Here is a 20,320-nt window from a genome sequence, read left to right as displayed (position 1 = left end):
ATCCATATCAATTAATTTAAAAAGTGTATGCAAATAAAATGCTTCAACTTTTTCTGACAAATTTAACCCTAAACATCTATATTTAGTAACTGCATTAAAAACAGCAAATCCAAACCTCTCTGACTAATTATATTAGTTTAACTTAAAAAACAAGCTGAAACAAAAATAAATAATCAAAAAATGCTGCACTAATTAAAAAGATACCAGGGTACCTGGTAGTAGTACCTTACTTCCTTATTCTTATTTCAATTTTCTTATTTACTTTGGAGAGCAGTCACCTTCCCACAACAGTTTACAGACAATGAAGAATGATAGAGATGTGGGACAGTGTAGGCTTGAACACCCACGTCTCACTCTTAATTTCTATTTCTAAATCTATTGCTACTCTTATTTCTTATGTGAGACTAGCAAATTGGAGGTTAAGTCTGATAGACTGTGTATCCCCACCACAATGCAAGTCCTACTTCTTCATTTACCTCCAAAAACCTAGGACACATTTTATAATCCAGCATTGTAGCTTGCACCCTAGGATACTGCTTAAAAATATGCATATTTTATTTCATGCTATTGTGTTTTGTTTATGGCTTGAAAATGTATGATTATAATATAATTTATCAGAGGTTAGAATTTGCTGTTTTTAACACAACTCTTCCTCATGATATTGTTTATTCATTGAGCTTCATTTAGATGTAATTATTTAATTTCACTTATAATACACACACACACACAAATTTGTGCAGAACCAATTTAAATATTTTAGAAGAAACACAATAAACGTTTATACATGTGTGTGTATAAATTAGTGCTAGTAAATGTGAAATAGTAGTTATTAGTAAGACAGAATCTAAGATATATATAGACACACAGGGAAAACAAAGGATTTTCAGGAACTATTTAGTTTTAAGCTCACCAGTGAAGACGAAGAGCATGAAGAAAAGCAGACAGTCCTTCCATGATGAGGAGAACTCCAACTGTTAGTGCTGCCCAAGCAGCAAAAATAAAGTACATCATTAAGAACCCATATTGCAATGATGCATTAATCCCAATACGCATTACCATTGTCCATAATACTTCTGACAGCTCTGTAAGATATGAGAGATGTATATTAAAAAAACAAAAAGATGAAATATTCTAGTATAATACACACAAGCATATAGGTATATGTAATACAATACACTTGCATATAAGCATCTTGAATTATAGACTAGATTGTGGATTGTTCATGTATTTTAAATATTTTAAAGAATTGTTACATATCACATTTCAAGCATTTATTACAATGCAACTCACACCAACATAGTTTTAACTTGTATACATACTGCACCTGACTGTCTTCTTTAGTGTACACTATTTTAGATCCCAAATAATATATATTTCTAGACAGAATTTATTACATTTCTAGTAAAGAACAATAACTAGAGGTAAGACTTTATCACAAATTTCTTTAAATAATTAAAGATTTATGTTATTAAAAATATAAAAATACTCAATGATAATACATCTAATTAAATGAAAAAGTTTCCCCTAATCAAGTTATCTTTTTTCGAACTATCAAAATTGAACCAATGGAGAAGTAGACTCACGAGCATGAGCTAGGCTAAGGGCCCAAAGACGTAAATACGAAGCTGTATGAGAAACAGAACCAAGACAATACTCAATAGTATGAATAGCTTGATGAATAAAAACATTTCCAAAATCAAACTCTCCATCACTTTCACCATGACTTGTTCCACTATGATGTTGGTTCACTCTATCCTCAATTTCAACTGCATTTTCTTCAATTGGTGAATGTTGAGTCATCTGTAGAAATGATATACAAGAATATCCAATATATAATCAGTACTACACAAAACATAAACCTTTATCCAAAACAGAATATTGTATCAATGAACAGAGTGGGTTATCTAGTTATTACATCAAGCAATGCCAAGGAGAATTACAAAAATTTTCTAATTATATATAAACATTTTTTACAATTCTCAGTTCAAATATGAAAGTACATTACATAAAGGCTATTGTGAAATTAAATGGACTATCTTTTCAAATGTAAAATACAAATATTAAACTATCTGGGTAAAAGTCTCATGTAAGAATACAGAACCTAAGGTCACAACAACCCACTGATTCATGTTTTAATTCTGTAGGACTCCAAGTATACAGTTAAACACTGCTATGTATAATACATACATGAAACTTTTCTTTAACTTACATGCTTGTTACCACTTATAAAAACAAGACAACATAGCAGATGGTAGCATAGTTATCAACAAATCTTAAAATCTCATATCAAAACAAGCAACCAATTAAAATATTATTTGATGTGCATTGTTTATAACAAAGAAACCATGGCTGTCTAATGCTGTCCTTAACTTTAAACTACTAACCAAAGGATGTCAGCAGTATTTTACCACCTATACCAAAGGATTAACTCTCACTCTTACAACACACCTAAATTTAAAGTGGAAGGAATATCTTGTGATACTGAACACCTAACCAGCTCCAAAATCCATAGCTTTACCACAAGGCCAATCCACAACCATTTAGAAATAGCTATTCTAAGATTCTTTCACTCAGAATGATCAAATGAATGATGCTATAAAAGGAATTAGACACCAAGTATCTAGCATAAAACAAAAGATACTCAGATGTTAAAAACTACACAATAGCTTCAACAAAAAAAAAGCCCATAAACTTACACTTTAAACAGGGAACTAATGAGGTGAGACAACAGAACGAATCATTATAAGAAACTTACTTTGTGCAGTTTTTGTTTCCACTGATACAGTTGGATGAAGGGCTTTGTCAGAAGCATCCATGGAATACAAATAACAGCAATAACTACAAGTCCAGTTTGAATGTATTTCTAGAAAGAGATATATCAAGGTTTAAAATGAGTTTACACAAGGCAATAAGCCTACTTATTACTTTGAGCAATGCCAAAAAGAACTACAAAAATTTTCCTTTTACATAGAAACATTATAATGGTGTACATGTAAATAATGTAAACAAATAATTCTATTCTGTAAAATATTGCACCACCAAAATCTGGATGTGGAGATTTAATTTCTATTTTATTTAAAAAAAAAAGTTTCTGTCAATGTCTAATGTTTATAGTCATTAATTATGTAAAAAGAATACTAAGGGTCATTTTAACAGTATATCTTGTTATAAAGCTAACACAGTGTCAAAACAAGAAAGTACAGTTGAAATTATCTTTTACAATACACTGCTGTAACAACTCCAAATCAAACACGTTTATATTATCTATATAGAAAAAAAAAAAAAATCTTGGAATACTTGATATTTTTATATGTGTATCAGGATAAATTATTCACCTGAAGATGTACTAAAACTACCATTCACTAGTTGTGACCTGTAAAAAGATATTAGAAATATAAATCTAGGTCCAATATTTATACTTATATTTATGAACTTAAAACAATCACGTTCATAATTCCTGGAAACGGTTACTACAACTCAGCCTGAAAAGCACGTACTGTTTGTTTAGAAGGAAACAAGTCAAGCCATTTACGTAGATGAAAATAGGTTGGTTTGGGAATATGTGGAGATTAATAAAAAGCAGAGCCCACTCCACAACCAAAGGGAGGTTTGATGGAAGGTAGAAAATGAGTTATTTTTAAAAGAAATCTATCACATCTTAATATCTAGACATTCAGGCACAATATTAATTTTAACATTACTGCTTCTTTTTTGTTTAGCTTTTATATTTGTGCACCAATAACACTATTTTTACAGAACGGAGGATTTACTTCTTTCAGTCTGATGATAGACCTTCGATATTTTCGTGAAAGTTTTGTACATTTTCAGATTTTCAGTATCTTATTTCAAAATGAAGGTGACAACACAACACTGTGCTGTTCAATATAGCACTAATCTAGTGAGCAGAGCCAAGCCAACCCTGTTTTAGGAAAGCTTGATTGTCATTAGTGAAGCACACTTTCAGCCTGTGTTCAGTTTCAAGCCTTGTAACAAGGTTTATGATGCACATGCAAGAAACCTTCATTTTCAGCTTCCAAGTCACCCCACTCCAATATTACAAATGTTCTCTCAATGGATGTATATTAATCTTGTGAATGATCAGTAGTATATCTAGACAAAAAAAAGAATTCTGCTAACATAGAATCAGATAATGTTTGTTGTGACTGTTATTCTGTGCAAGTAAAAATAGCAGTGAAAGGATCTGCAAGTTAACATTAAAACTGATTACTGTTAATCATATTACTTATTGGGCTCACTAAATAATTCACTCAACTAATAAATAACTATTATATGAGACTGTTATAGCTGCAATAATTTAAAATAGTAATAATCTGAAACTGGTTTTTATTAACTGATTATTTCCAAGAGTTGCAACACTAATCGATCTTGAATTAATAACAAATTATGAGAAATCATACAAGAAACATTTCCATTTACTTGGAAATAAATTTACTCTTTTTAAAGAGTAAAAAGTAAAAACACTAATTTCAGTTAGTTAATAATTTTCATGGTATTAAGAAATTAGGTTTTAATTAGCCTTATCTGCACTGATAGGGAGTCTTCGCACTTCAACCTTGTACCAGACAAAATTCAGTAAACATTTACGTCAAGAGTTATAAACAAGTATATTTAAATAAGTGGAAAAATGTGAAGATAATAAAACAAATTAGGCTTTTAGAGAAAAAAAACACACCTTTAAAAACTATTATAACAATTTAACTTACCATAGTTTTTAAAGATTTTTTCTTTCTAAAAGTAATTCATACACACACACACACACATATATATATATATGACATTTAGAAAACGTTTCTTTACTGGGTATCAAAACTAATAATGGCACTGTTATTCAAGTCTGACATTACAAGTTGTTGGCTCACATGGGTTACTAAAATTAACTTTTTAAATGTATTTTTAACACTGCTTAACATTTCTGATCACAGTTATAATTCTTAAGCAAGAAAATGAAACGAATCCCTCTAAATGTGCTCAGTTTATTTGTAAGTAAACATCACAAAATAAGCATGAATTAAAATAAATATAAAACCATAAAATAAATTTCCTACATAATTCTTTTCAGTAACTGATTTACGTACCTGACCATTGTACATTTCTGTCAAGTAACAGGGCTCTTTAGGATAGGACATAAGAAACATATTAATCAACATGATTAACAAACTACGGGCACAGGAAGACTCGGAAGCATCATAGGTGACCCACTTTATAAAAATCAGAACCACAAGATATCCAAAGATTGCAAGTAAAAATATTAACTGGGGTAAGAACTCGCAAACAATGTTCAATGGCTGACGAAAATATCTGAAAGAAATTAGAAATAGTCAAATTATCACTTCCTAAAAAATGGCTTTGAATATTATGAGCTCATGCATGTGTATTAATGTTTTGAATACACCATATAGTACACAATATGTATATCAAATTAAGAATTAAGTTACTTACCCTAAAAGGTGAAAGAACTTGCCAACAATTTACTTAAAGATACTTTATTTCTGAGCTAAGAATCCTGACAGGTACATACAACACCTACAAATATTTAAGTTTGTAATGGTCTTTGAAAATTATTTAAAAAAGGAGATTTAAAGCAAGCAATTTTCTAACTATGGGGTCAACAAATGTTAAAGCTTTAGAACTTTCAAACTGTATTATCAGAAAATATTTTAAAAAAAGCAGCTTTAGACCAAACATTTTCTAATTGGATGGTCAACAAATCTTTAGAAAAAGGAGCTTTAGAACAAACAATTTATAACAGGCAATTTAAAACTGATGGGAGTTTGTCATTTGATTGTAGAAACAATAGTTTTTGACATTTTGTTTTAATAAAAAATATTAATGTAAAATTGGTCTGAAAAAGTCAACATTAATACATTTGAAATGGTGAATTTATGTAAATTAATGAACGTAAATATCCATTACCCAATCATTGGCTCAAAAAGAAAAACTATTTACTGGTCTTTTCTATAACAATTCACTTTTTAAACTGTGTCTGATTAATCTGGTGATGTAACAAATGTGATAATAAACATTTGTTAGTCCAAAAACAGGTGTACTTTGCCAATAATAGTAGAAGCTGGCAACATAATGCCCAGAAATAACTTGAGTTTCAAAAGTAATGCTATTTTTTCCCATTTCTGGCACTGCAAAACCACTAACTACAATAAACATTCTCTTACTATGGGCAACAAACCCAAACAGAGAATTGAAAGTTTGAACAAACACAGATACCCATAATTCATATATCTCTCCTGTGGCCTTATTACATTACCACTTCATTGTTATTGAAATTGGTTGAATAAATAATGTTAAAGTTACTGCATTTCACATTAAGGAATCTGATATCAAACGGATTTAAAGATGCACATTCACAATCACTAGTGACTTAGACATTTTATTAGATTATGCTTTCTGCTTTTTTTTAATACTGTTGGTTTATAATCCAGAACTTTTCATCAGTTTAAACAAAAGAAACTAAAAGTTGTAACATTTTGGTTTTATTTAAGGTCATCTGGTCTGGTTTTTTTCTTTCAACAACCATGATGTGACCATAGAACACACACATGTAACAATGTAATTAACAGTTCTTTCTTTATTACCACAATTTAGCCAGATTGTGTACACTGCAACTATTGTATAAGATTTTTGTGTGAATCTACACGCTTTCAGCAGGAGATGGCACTTGAGTAAAATGCCTAATGAGTAACATAATAATGATGTAAACCCTGTGTTTTACTTCATGTCTGTAAATATAACAGCTCAAGAGTGTGTCCATCAACCGTTCTTATCCAATACTGTTCTAAGATACAAACAAAATGTTTGTGCTGTTGCTATTCAGTGGATTTTTGAAAGATTATTCTTTTCAAATGTTAATTTTTGTTTCATTCCTAAGTATTTAAACTTTCACAGTAAAAAAAAACAAAACATTATATATAAGAAAATGCCATAAATGGAGAAGATCAACATATACATTTCTCTTTTATTTCATTTCAAGAAGCCTACTTTGAATGAAAAAACAATTGGATCAGTTCAATTTGCTTATAACAAATACCAGGAATTCAAACTATCTCTCATGTGAACTTACCTATGATTAAACAAACTCAAAAGTACACCAAACAACATTTGAAAAACACCCAAGATCACAGAAACTTTCATCTTGTATGAATTTAAGAACAATATTTTGTTGCTTGCCACTTGCCAAACCTAAAAAAAAAATTCAGCATCTTATAACTGAAACAATTAATTCTTTCCAGCACTGGTTTGTATTTTACTAAACACTACAAATAGTACAAAAAAACTTGTCAGATTAATTTAACTAATTAATAAAACTGGTAAATTTAATTTCTTATGATTATATATCATAAGAAATTACATTATATGGTGTTAAATAAAAATTAAACAGATGTATTACAATATTGTTCACCACCTAATTATGTTTCCAGACAAAACAAGTTGATTTTATTTTTATAGGATTTAAGAGGTTAAACTACAGAATTAGGCATACTATAACAAGTTTGGTATGTGTATCGTAAGTATCAGAGGAAGTTGAACAGTACATTTATCATCAGTATACTAAACTATGTTGATAACAGTAATATGGCTGTACAAAACAAGATTCAAACTAATAATTACATAATTTCATATTCGTTTTAAATTACATATTTATAGTAAAAAGACAAGTTATTCATCTCAATGTAAAATTATGATTAAAAGCCTTAGAATTATTTTTAAACAAGACTTATGTTATATAGTAACATAGGTTCATTTCAAAGATCAGGAAAATTAAACTTTGATTACAGAGAAACGAAAAAATTACACTTAAACCATTGCTAATTCATGAAAACAGATGACAGAAATGAGAAACATGACAATACACCTGTAGTATCAATAGTAATGTTACAAATTACTTTTTACAATAATGACTTGATAAGTATTAGAGACACATCTGTTCAACAAATGCAATGATAATATTATTCTACAATATTCTTGAAGCAGTATTTCACTGAATAACTTACAGGGTCAATTCCAAATGGATACGATGAGTTACTAAAGTGTTGTAAAGGATTCAATTGTATGTGTTCTGGATAAAGATTTGGGTCTTCTCTGAAGAAATAATGAAAATCATACTTAGCATTCCATACCATTAAAACTGCAAAATACAAAATCATCTTTAAACACTTGAATACTCTGCAATATGTTTAAAAGTCTGTAATGCAAGTTAAAAAAAAAAACTTTCACTTAGAAACAGAATTTACCTTTTATTTTTCTTTGTGATCTCACAAAAGACGAACTTGTCATTCAATTAAAATACACAGAAGCAAATAGTTGCTTTAATAATGTTTGTCCGATTACCTTTCATCCAAATTTTTAGTATCGTTGTTTCCAGAAATTATAACAAAAAAAAAGGTTAAACAGAAACAACAAACAATACGTTTCCATGTTTTCCAAACCTTCAGAATTTAAAAATAAGCAACTGATAAACATAATACCAATTTTTTTTTATAACACTCATAAATGTAAACAAAATTACTCAAGAATTCACATTTCTAATGACTAATTAGTTTGGGAAGTTGATGTGTATTGGAAGCAAAGCAAGTACATCAAACTCTAATAAGATATCTAACTTTGTAAACAAATGAACAGAAACATATAATTAACAATATAAAATCTTAGAGAGTCCTGTAACAGGTGCAAGATATGAAATAAAAAAGAAATGCAAAATTTAAATTTTAGACAATATAAAAATTCATTCATTTTCTCATGCACTTACTCATCTTTTGATGGTGCTGACCAAGAAGATCCAAAAATGTTGTATGATTTAGCAAAAGCATCATTATAAATTATACCAGTGTAAATCGAGAAGGTCCCCATCAGTAATATTATGTAGCGTCCATTAAAAAATGTATTCCATATCTGAAAGTGAAAAATATACAAAAATTAGTAGTTATAAAAAGGACTTTAAAAAATACTCCAATTACTTTCAGAGTATTGATTACAAATTTCAATTTTAATAATAAAATTAAAATCTAAAAGTAAATATATTTCATAAATTTGGTCCAGTTATAAACTTTTTTTGACAAATCCATTTTTGTGAATACTCTAATAAAATTTCAAGAACATCTTAAATTTAAATTCTGTAATTTTTTTCTTAACCAGGCTTACATTTGTTTGCCCTGTTATTATAAAGTTAAACAGATATTAAACAGTAGGATTATTTGTTAATATTTAAAATAATTCTGAAAAACAGTAAAACAGAACAACAGCTTTAGGCTATATTACTGTTAAGCAAAATACCCAACTTCACTGTCTTAACCAAATTATACTTAAAACACACAAAAGCTTCTGATTTAGTCAGTTGAGCCTTTATTGCTTTTGTTCTCAATGACTTTACTTAAAAAAATATTAATATTATTAATTTTTTACAAGAATTGTAATTAATTTGATAAGTTTATCTACAATCATATATCAGATTGAAGATGACACATTTGGCTTGTGTTTATTTGTTACTATAATTCAGATCACTGATAAACAGGCCTGATGTCCAATTCTTTACAATAAAAGCACAGTCCCATCTTGTTATGAACTTGGTGTAACAAAAATAATACATAGTAATAGTAATTAATAGAATGAAAATAAATGAATTAATAAATACACAAATATAGCAGTAGGTTGCTACTGACTAGTTGTCTTCCTCTGGTCAGTAAGTTTGAAATTAAAGCCACTGCCATGTTACCTGCACTGTGCGATAGGAACCCAATTACAGATCGGAGAACCCATGCTTTTGCCAGTGTTATAAACATCTCTAATGAGTAACAACAATCAAAAGTAGTTTCTTATTTAAAAGATCTTTTCTTAAAAAAAAAAAAAAAAAGACTGTAAGTGAACTAGTTTTACTACAATTTCTCTCACATGTAAATCTTTGAAAATGGAAAGGTAAGTCAAATGTTTAAGAGGATATTCTCTATATTTATTTTAGAATAAAAATTAATTTATCTGAAATTTTATAACTGAGAATTACATTGTAGTTTCTTTAACTACATGAACTGACAAGAAACAATTTCAGAATATCGTCCCAAGTCTTATCTTATGGACTATAAGCTGTACTACATCATTTTAAACTATTGTCCCTTAGATTCAAATCTGACATACAAATATTGGATATACCCATATTCTTTTTGATTCAAAGAACCAGATCTGTCAGACTAAAAAAAAAATTATTTTTTGATGTGTGTCTAAAAAGCTGCTGAAGGCAACATTTTAATCATTACATGTGAAATTAAAATGAAAGCATAAATATTAAAACAGATTTGAATGGAATTGAGAATGTCAAACAATAAAATATGTTTACATTGCAAACTTATGCACCAGAACAATAGTATGAAATAGTGTACTTAAAAACATAGCACTAAAAACATAATTAGCAAATATATAGCATTATCTGTAGCAGAAAATTCCCAGAAAGAGACTAAGTAAAGTGTTTGCAACAAAAAATAGTACTGTTCATGATAAGCTGTGGGTTCAGTTATTTGGGACATTTGTTCAAAGAACCATAATCACTAGCCATTCTAGATCTTGAACTGTTAAATTAAAAGGAAGACTACTTCAACAGAATCCACCATCTCTTGTGCCACTCTAATCAAACAGTGAGACTTGACCAGCACACTTATATTGCACCTGTTGATCCAATGATGACACAATTTAATATGCTACCCACTAAGTCCCACTCTGGCAATTAAACAAACTATTTAATTTCTTGATGATGAATGTGTGTGAAGTCCACATACAAGAAATATTTTGTTCTCTTAAGGATTTTTAAATTTAGTGTTTCTTTTGTGTTAAAACTGATGTAATGTTCACCTCCTCTAACCCTCCCTAACTGAGTAGTGAAAGACTAGAGGAAAGGCAGCTATTCCTCACCATCCACTGCCAATTCTTTTACCAACAAATAGTGGGATTGATCATCACATTATAATACCTCCATAGCTGAACGAGTAAGTATTTTTGGTTGAACAGGGATCCAAACCCACAATCCCCTAACCACCTGATCATGCCAAGCTGTTGCAAGTAAAATTAAGTTTAATAGAAGAGGACACTAAATTTTTTTTACAAGTAATTAAGCAAGTTAAAAACTTCTCAGTTTTGAAGCTATACATTTGTCAATAAACAGACTCAATAGTTAGATTTCTATTGCAATCACTGAAGATGTAGGACAAATGTGAGAAGTATACTGGAAGATGGAAAAAAATGTACTCCAAATTATATGTTTAAGATACCAATGGAAACAGCAATCAGAACTTCAAAGCTTATAACCTACCTCATTATCTGACTTTTTGGCTGACAGAGTTCTCTCTTTTACAACCATCCACAAACCAAACAGTGCCATAAGAAGTCCATGTCCAGCATCTCCAAACATTACAGCAAAGAGAAATGGGAATGTAATGATGGTAAAAGGAGCTTGTAAACGGAAAAAAAAAACAAAAAACACTTTAATCTGTTGTTGAAACCACTTTAGTAAGCTTTTACAACACTTGGTAGCCTTGCATGCTACATTTAATTTTATGACAAAATTTCAAAAGTTTCTAAACACAAAACTTTCATTTTTTCAACCCTTTACTTCATACTTTTTCCCCCAACTTACAACTGACTAACCAAACCAGCAGTTAAAAAGAACAGTTCTGAATTTGTTTTTAAACACTGATAGCAAAAGTTTCCATTAAGGTTCTTCTCTTATTTTTAATTAAAGCATATTGTATCCTGTATCTCTCACTACTTCACATTAGTTCAAGTTAATCTATGTATTGAGTGGCTAAAAAAAAACAACAGTGCTAACAGTAACTGTACCTATTGGTTGTTTGGATGCCTGACAGTGCAACTAATATTAGTTGACAGATTTTTACTGTTGGGGGAAAAGTTAGTATAAAGTCCAGAGTTTCTACAACTACATTCTTTACAACCATGTGTATTTATTTAAAATATCAACACAACTCACATTTCAACAATACCGGAAAACAAATTATCACGGTGATGAAAAGCAAATACAATTAGAAACAAGCAGTAATCTGATGATAAAAGCTCTGATTTTCAGCCTTAATGATGAAACATACTGAATAAAATTCAGGCTTCTTCAAAGCAGTTTAATATATAAACACTCCTTGACCAATATGCCTTTACATATAAAACAGCTCCAACTAAGTACTTAAAGATCATGGAAGGTGTACTTAACAAAACTTCCACCAATTTCACATTTCTACAATATTAGCCTAATAAATTTCCACTATGGCAACCGTAACTCCAAATGTGGCCCTAAACTGTTGAGTGACTGAAAAACTAAAGTCTGAAACTGTTTTATTTACAACATACAGTACTGTCTGTGAAATAAAAGATGCTTGCACTATTTATTTGCTTACCTGGATTAACTTCTCTATAATCAGCCATACCATAAGCATCCACAATATTTTGAAATCCACGAGTGAACTTGTTGGTGTTGTGGTAGGTTGGAGGAGTTTCTTGAGTGTTCATACGATTTAAAATGGAAGGGACTGTACTTCCACTGCTTTCCTAAAGCATAACCAATAGATGAAGATCAAAAAATAATTCAACACTGACCACTTAATAATATAGCATTCAGGAAGAAGTTATTATCTTATTTAAATGACTTTGGTGTTTTTTAATGCATATAAACAACTGTCTACAACCTATGTAAAAGTTAGATACCGTTCCTCTGCGTAGAGCAAGCTGAATTCTGTCCAGATCCGAGACAGCACACCAACATTCTGCAATCAGACACTTCTGTGTCACATCGAGATCAAATAGATTTAGCGTGTGGTAGATCGACTTAATCTTTTGAACTTTTGAAATCCATAACCTAATATCTTTCGCTGCATTAATAAGCACACGATAGCGATGATCTTTCGTCTGTTCCAAAACCTGCAAACGAAATATTTTTAAAACAACAATTATTAGGTAAACAATATTTTTAACAGCGAGTTGTAGTCTTCATAACAAAGACAAAACAAGTTACTAGCAACAAATTCTACAATAAAAGTAGGTTACTCTTGAATTTAAATCTTTAAAAACATATATCAATATTTTAATTATCCAAATTAAAAAACAACTTCTCTATGTACATTAAACAGTAAGCAGCAAACACAGGGACACAAGTCACTCTTTAAACCATTATTAAAAGGAATTTCTACAAATAAAATAACAAGTTGCTAACTAACTTTATTCAGGTCTTCCAAACGAGACATAACTCCTATTGACATCTCTCTTCTCTCTGCTGCTGTCTCTGGGCATGGATATAAAGTAGCTCGAAACCTATAATTTCACGTTTAAGAACATAAAACATACTTACACCCTATCACCTCTCAAAGCCTATGGGCAAAATTTCATAAATTTCAAATGCATACTGGTTTATTAAAATTCAATGGCATTACTCATAATTTAACCAAGTTTAAACAATACTGTAATGAAGATGATTCCATTGCAATTATAAGATATACTTTGCTTAAGCTCAATTCATCCATCTCAAATAAAATGTTTTGAAATTCATTTTGAAATCAATATACGAATTCCATTTAATAACAACTATTACTAGTAAAATTATTTTCTATCATTGGAATCAGAACATGTAAACCCAAACTTAAATTATACACTCACAAAAACAGTTTGGTTACAAATACTGGAATAAACTGGGTATCTAACCAAAATTGTATTTACCCTTGCAAGCCATAAATCTTAACAGTAAGATGCTAAGGAGAAAAATAAATCATGACAGAAAACATGCAAGCTTACCCTTCACAGATTTTCTTCACTCTTGTTTTAAGTTGTTCTCCTTGGAAAAAAATTATGAAGACACATTTGTTCGACTTGTCTCCCTTAGAAGGAAGACAAGTTATCACATTAAAACTAAATGTTGTAGTGAAAACAATCACATTGTTTTTATTCAACTAAAATTATTAGCAGTATTAGATATGCAACTTCCAAACAGTAAAATTTCATAGTCAATAATAAGGTTACTATAGGCACACAAACCCAGATTTTAGTAACTCATCTAACTTCTTTCAACTAGTTTTTAAGTTATTTCTTGTCTACTTCTAGTTGTTAAATGTTAAAATATCTTAGACACAAAATACTCTGTTATAAATGAAATTAAACATTTACAAAGATCACTTTTTTTAATAATAGTATCTTTTGAATTTTACAGGAATTCTTAGTTATAAAAAAAATCATGTTATATGCATAAATAAATATGTGAATTTTAACAGTAATTGTGCAATCAAGTTAAAAATGTATATCGTTTGTAATACTGATAAAACAATTATGATAAAAAAACTGCAAGTTTCAAGGACAACCGAACACTATGAACCATGACTGTGGTTAAACATGTGTATGTAAATCATTTCAATGCCAAATCAACAATAACTTACAACAACAATATATTTATAATACTTACAGTAACATAGTCTTCCAGGGGTACATCAATTTCACTCTGCCTTAGGAAGACGTTACCTCGACACACACGCCACAGCATTCTTTCAAACAATGGCAAACGCTCTCTCAGAATTACTCCAGCCACAAAACTGTTGAAGTTAATAGAAATTACAACACATCAGTCAGTACTGATATGGGTAAATTTAGAAATAAGTATTAATATTAACACTGAATAGTAATAGCACTAATTTTTTACATATATATGAAAAAAAACACAACAGAACAAGTCACGATTCAGGTGCTCAGCACAAGTGCTAAAGACATTTATCCTTGCTAAGGGATCACTAATGGATTGTGCTTGTCTTAGAAACTTGGTTTCTGTTAGGATATATTAGTCAGGCCTAATATTTTGGTTATAGATATGGCACAGATCGATTGACTTAAATTGTCCCTTAGATTAAAATTAAGAGTTCATAAAAAATATAAAAAGGGCTGTGAAGAGAAATAAACCAAAAATTGAGACACCATACTTTTAAAGGTGAGAATTATTTTTTATAGGTAACATCAAAATTACAAATTACATAAGAACTGTATCTTTGTGCTGACATTTTAGATTTTTTGTAAAAACCACACTATAATAATGTATCACAAAGTCCTCTTAATGTAAACATGTACATACAGGGTTGTTATAAAACAAATGCTATTCTTTATAGAGAAAAAACTGTTATGATATGTCAAGTCTGTTAATATGAAAGGTGTCCCATAATACACAAATGACATCAGTTATTCTAATCATCAAAAATTGATGGACCACTTACTGAATACTAACCAGCTTTGTTCAATTATCTATCACGTCATTCCAAAAATGTAGATTATTTTTGGCATAAATGGCAGCCATGTTGAGCAAATTTAGTGCACTCTCATGACAATAGGTTTATGTTCAATTACTACTATGATTATTTATTATATTAGTGTTCAAATGCACCAACAAACATTGTAAGACCACTGCAGTGCACAGATACATGTAATGCATGCAGTAAAACCACAACTATACAAACAGCAGTGCATTTATAATCAAACATCTTAATTATGTGTACACACACACACACCTTTGTAATTATTCAAATTTTTTAGAAAAATTAGCTGTTTAATTTCCTATCATATTTTATTAAAAACTGAATCACTCAAGATTACTCCAGTTGTTATCTAATTAACACTTGTGCTACATTTTAAATAAATCATGTACCCAAAGAAGAAGCTTTAAATTATGACCCATAGCAGCAAAGTGCACATACTGGTATAGAGTTACACTGTTAAACCTACTCTTATGAGACACATACCTCAACTGCAGAATTCCACCTGAAGCTCTAATTTCATAGGGTACCAACAACCCCTGATGTGATTCAGTCTCTAAGGACTGTTCTTGCTAAAGACAAATTAATGTACACACTTGTAATGTGGTGATCACATACAGAGTAAGAAAACTTTCTTCAGACAAAATTTGTTTTAATTTTTAAAAATAATACATTTTAGTCAGGCACAAGAGTTAGAAATGAAAAAATAAAAACATTACAGGTGAATTTTTAAAACATAAACCACTTTCAAATTTCCTAACATAACTTAAAACCAAGTTTTTGTATTCTAAAAGTTACACTGATACATAGTATTTCAAGTATAAAACCACTAGAGTGCAAGCACTTTGACAAGATGCTGACTCAAAACCCCAAAATAAATCCAACAATACAGTATTTTATGAACCTACATATGTATAATGGTTTTGTAAGCTGAAAAGTACATCACATAAAGTTATAGAACTATCTTCTTTGTCTATTATTTTGGTTGGTTGGTTTAGCAACTAGGCAATCTGCACCAAACAACTGCTTAAATGGTAAAAAAATAAAATCATTAAAATGTTTTGTTTTAGCATGATTCCTTTTCACATGTAGTCTAATTTTCAAATTAAAAAGACCCATGGCCCTTAAAAATTTAAAAACACATCTGACATGGACAGTGTTACCATCACCAATGACTGTCCAATGTCAGGGATGAACCCATGTTTAAATTGGTTCCATTGCTCTCCATCATAATGACAGCATGACAGTAAAATGTGGGCTATTGTGACATGAGCATCACACAGACTACACAATGGTGCATCAGTACCAGATAAAAGAAAGCAATGAGTTAAAAAATTGTGACCAATGTGTAGCCTAGCCAAACAACTTCCTCCTTCTGATCCTGACAGAAGCAAGATAGCCAGAGAGCAATAAAAGCTTTAATCTGGAAAAGCTTTTTATCACATTGCTCACTCCAAGTCAATTGCCAAATGGCATGGAGCCGAACCTTGAATAGTCCACGTATGAGACAGGCACAGCAGTGATAAGTACCAAAGCAGACAGAATTAGCTGTGATGTCAGTGAACTCGTAATACTGACATAGCCTGATATCCAGATAAACAGGATACATGTAGATGATAGAGAGAAATGAGCCAGTTGGTTCTGAATATTGACGAGAACAGGGTGAGAAATAACGTGAAGTGATTCCAGGGCCAAGAGAAGTAAAGTAAGTCAGAACAAACAGTACAGTTCGTGTACTGCATAGCTTCTATGTGATCCAGAGTAAGAGAAATGGTGTACAATATGGCACTGAACACAGAAACTGTAGAAGGAATTCTGTGTGCAACAACCAAACCACAATAATGACTCAAAGAAAGGTCACATATGGGAATAGTAATTAGCCATGGTGGAATGGGTTGATCAGTGGATACAGCTATGCTATCCAAGAACAGACCCAAATCATCCAACTGCACCTGGATACAAAGGCCAAAAGGAATAATGGCAGACTGCCTATTCTGAAAATCCATGTCCCACTGAGTAAGGAGAACACAACCCTAGGTAAGATGCTATGGTAAGGATTGAAGTTTGGAAGTATACAGTAAAGACAACTGCAAATGGTGAAGGTATAGAGGAGGTTCATGAGACTCAGTTTACAAACTTTGGATTGGAAAAGTAAGTAAGGCCCCTGTGCAGAGCTGAAATCCCTGATGGTAAACAGGGTTCAACATCTTCAAGGCCGAGGTCCTGGCAGAACTACAGATCCATAGTCCAGTATGATTGAATAAGGACACAGTAAATTTTTACCACAGAACATCAGTCTGCTCCCCATGAGGTGGAAGGGAGGATATGGTGGATGATCAGTGCTCTTGTACACTTAACTGTTTGATGTGTGGAATAAAGGTAAGCTTACAGTAAAAGGTAAGCTCCAAGAACTCTGCCTCAAGGACTATGGGAAGCACAACTTCCACAAGAAAGAGCTCAGGATCTGGGTGAATACCCCCATTGGCAGCAGAAAAGGTAAAACCGTTTGCTGTAGTACATTTCAGTAAGCAACTGAGGGCAGTCTGTAGTTGTCATTCTATAAACCTCATACTCGACAATTGACATGAAATTTGGAAATCATCGACACAGAGACCATTTGCAATTGTAGGGGGGAGTTGTCCACTGATGGGATTAATCTTTATAATGAAAAGTGTAACACTCAAGACACAGCCTTAAGGGACTCCAAGTACCTGTGGGAAAGAACAGGAAAGTGTTGAACCCATGCAGACTTAGAATCACAAGTTCATTAAAAATTTAATTAAAGCGAGTAAATGGTCGCATAACCCATAGCAAGATGCCAAACCTTCATGTTGTATTGTATGCTTTCTTGAGGTCAAAGAATACAGAAATAAGATGTTGTTGCTTGAGAAAGGCTTCCATGATTGATGTTTCAAGTCGAATAAGGTGGTTCATGGTGGAGTGCTGTCATCTGAACCTACACTACGTGGGTGAGAGGAGGTTGTTTGATTCAAGGAACCAAACAAGACAAACATTAACCATCTTTTCTAATATCTATCAGACAATCTGTCAGAGCAATTGGACAGTATTTCAAAGGAATCTTGGTATCCTTCCCAAGCTTACAAAAAGGAAATAAAATAGAATAGTGCCAAGGATCAGAAAAGACATTATCCTGCCAGATACAGTTAAAATCAACCAAAGAATAGCAAGAAAGGCAGGAGAGAGATGGCACAGCATCTCCTAATGAATATCATCGGGTCTGAATGATGTACTGCCAGACTGACGAAGGGCAAGCTTGAGTTCCACCAGTGTAAAAGGGCGATTATAGTCATAGAGACAATCAGCCCAAAAGGAAAGAGGTGATTGCATTACCTGTATCTTGATAGCTAAGAAGGTAGGATATGAAGCAGATATGCTAGATGCATGAGAAAAGCTTTTGCTGAGTATTGACGATGCTCTGGGCATCAGCAACCTCCTGGCCATAGAGAACAAGATCAAAAAGGGGGAAAGAAGTATACTGTCCACTAGCCTTTCAAATCTTGTTCCATATGGGTCTGGAATTGGTGGTAGAAGGGATGCTAGAGATGAATTTAATACAATATTCCTTCTGGTTTTGATGTCTGACTTGACAAAAACGTGCATGGACCTGTTGAAATGCAATGCAGTTTAAAGATGTGGATACTCACAAAAAGTATTTCAAGCGCATTTTTGAGCTTTCCTTGCCATGTGGCAGGCTGGATTCCATCAAGGACAAGGATACTATGGGAAACGTGTCAAGGTTTTAGGAATACACTGTGCAGATGCCTGTACAATACAGGCAGTCACTGCTGCCATAAAGTCATCTATTGATGGTTTACTGACTATGGCAGGATCAAGTTCTGAGAGAGCAGTGAAAGAGGGTCAATTAGGCTGCTCCAACTTCCATTGAAGCACATGGGTCAAGGTGGCATCATCCATGGCCAGTCTCTCTCAAAATAATATGAAAATGATCACTGCCCCATGAGTTACTGTGAGCCTTCCAAGAAAAGTAAGAGAGAAGTGAAAGGGAGGAGATAGAAAGATCAATAGCAGGAAAATATTGACTAGATGCATGAAAATAAGTATAAGAACCAGTATTGATGAGAGAAAGGTTGTAATCCAAGAGCATATGCTCTAAGAAATGATTACTTCCATCAATAGCAGCAGCACCCCAGGATTAAAAAGAGAGATGGTAACTGCTCAAGGAGGGCATCGATGTCTGACTGATCATAGATCTTTTCAAGAACCAAGTACAGAGAACAAATAGTGATGGTATGACCCAAGGAAGCACCGATGGCTACAGTAGCAAAGACAGGATGGGCACATGCTGATCAACCAGCAGTGCCACCCCACCATGCACTTGTCCATTACACAACCTGTCATTTCTGTACAAAGAAAACTGATGAAGAATGATTGTATCAACAGGCTTCAAAAATGTTTCTTGTAAGGAGAGACACATTAAATGGTAAGAACCAATCAAATCCTTAATGTCAACCACATTTGAATGAAAACCCCAACAGCTCCTCTGGATCAGAGTGACCATTTTTATTTACATGATGAGAACAAGGCGGGTACCCCTTCAGTTTTCGATCACGTTTTTTTTTTCTTTACTGGACAAAGATCTATCAACCTCCTTGGATCCTGCAGGCAGGTCTCTGTCTGTGGACAATTATTCCAGTGACTGATAGTGTGAATGAATGGTTGTTTTACTTCTTGAGGTTACAGAAGAGGATGGTCCTAATCCTGAACCTAAAGAAAGTGGAATTAGACAGAGATAGAAGTAGAAGTAGATTCGTCAACTCTATTAGTCATAGAGGGCAAGTTTCTTCAGATGTTTTGTTAACGAATTTGGAGGCATGGGGAGATGTGTCTGCACTCCCACTATGGCAGTGCAGTGGAGTGCAGCAGCACATGTCCGAGAGGGAGTTGGGGACAATTTCCGAGCCTCTGGGTAGGAGATATTATTTATAGTCTTCAAATGTTGTACCTCTTTCTCTCAACCAATTTAGGGCAAGAAATAGAGT

General features: G+C 32.0%; 1 protein-coding gene across 1 annotated transcript in view; it reads right to left on the bottom strand.

The window, feature by feature from the left end:
* The window catches only part of LOC143227326 (V-type proton ATPase 116 kDa subunit a 1-like), a 29,011-nt gene that overhangs the window by 1,613 nt on the left and 7,078 nt on the right, over positions 1-20,320 (bottom strand). The window contains exons 6-19 of the mRNA XM_076458781.1: positions 15,786-15,871; positions 14,468-14,594; positions 13,807-13,889; positions 13,236-13,329; positions 12,727-12,939; positions 12,420-12,570; positions 11,327-11,466; positions 8,783-8,925; positions 8,028-8,115; positions 7,097-7,215; positions 5,097-5,319; positions 2,756-2,863; positions 1,584-1,800; positions 911-1,082 (exon numbers count right to left, since the gene is read on the bottom strand). Of these exons, the coding sequence (XP_076314896.1) occupies positions 911-1,082; positions 1,584-1,800; positions 2,756-2,863; positions 5,097-5,319; positions 7,097-7,215; positions 8,028-8,115; positions 8,783-8,925; positions 11,327-11,466; positions 12,420-12,570; positions 12,727-12,939; positions 13,236-13,329; positions 13,807-13,889; positions 14,468-14,594; positions 15,786-15,871 (1,964 nt within the window). The remainder of the gene's footprint in view (positions 1-910; positions 1,083-1,583; positions 1,801-2,755; positions 2,864-5,096; positions 5,320-7,096; positions 7,216-8,027; positions 8,116-8,782; positions 8,926-11,326; positions 11,467-12,419; positions 12,571-12,726; positions 12,940-13,235; positions 13,330-13,806; positions 13,890-14,467; positions 14,595-15,785; positions 15,872-20,320) is intronic.

The sequence above is a fragment of the Tachypleus tridentatus genome, chromosome 9 (genome assembly GCF_004210375.1).
Source record: "Tachypleus tridentatus isolate NWPU-2018 chromosome 9, ASM421037v1, whole genome shotgun sequence".
Lineage (NCBI taxonomy): Eukaryota > Metazoa > Arthropoda > Merostomata > Xiphosura > Limulidae > Tachypleus > Tachypleus tridentatus.
Note: the sequence above shows the minus strand (reverse complement) of the source record. Positions and strands in the feature narration are given on the sequence as shown.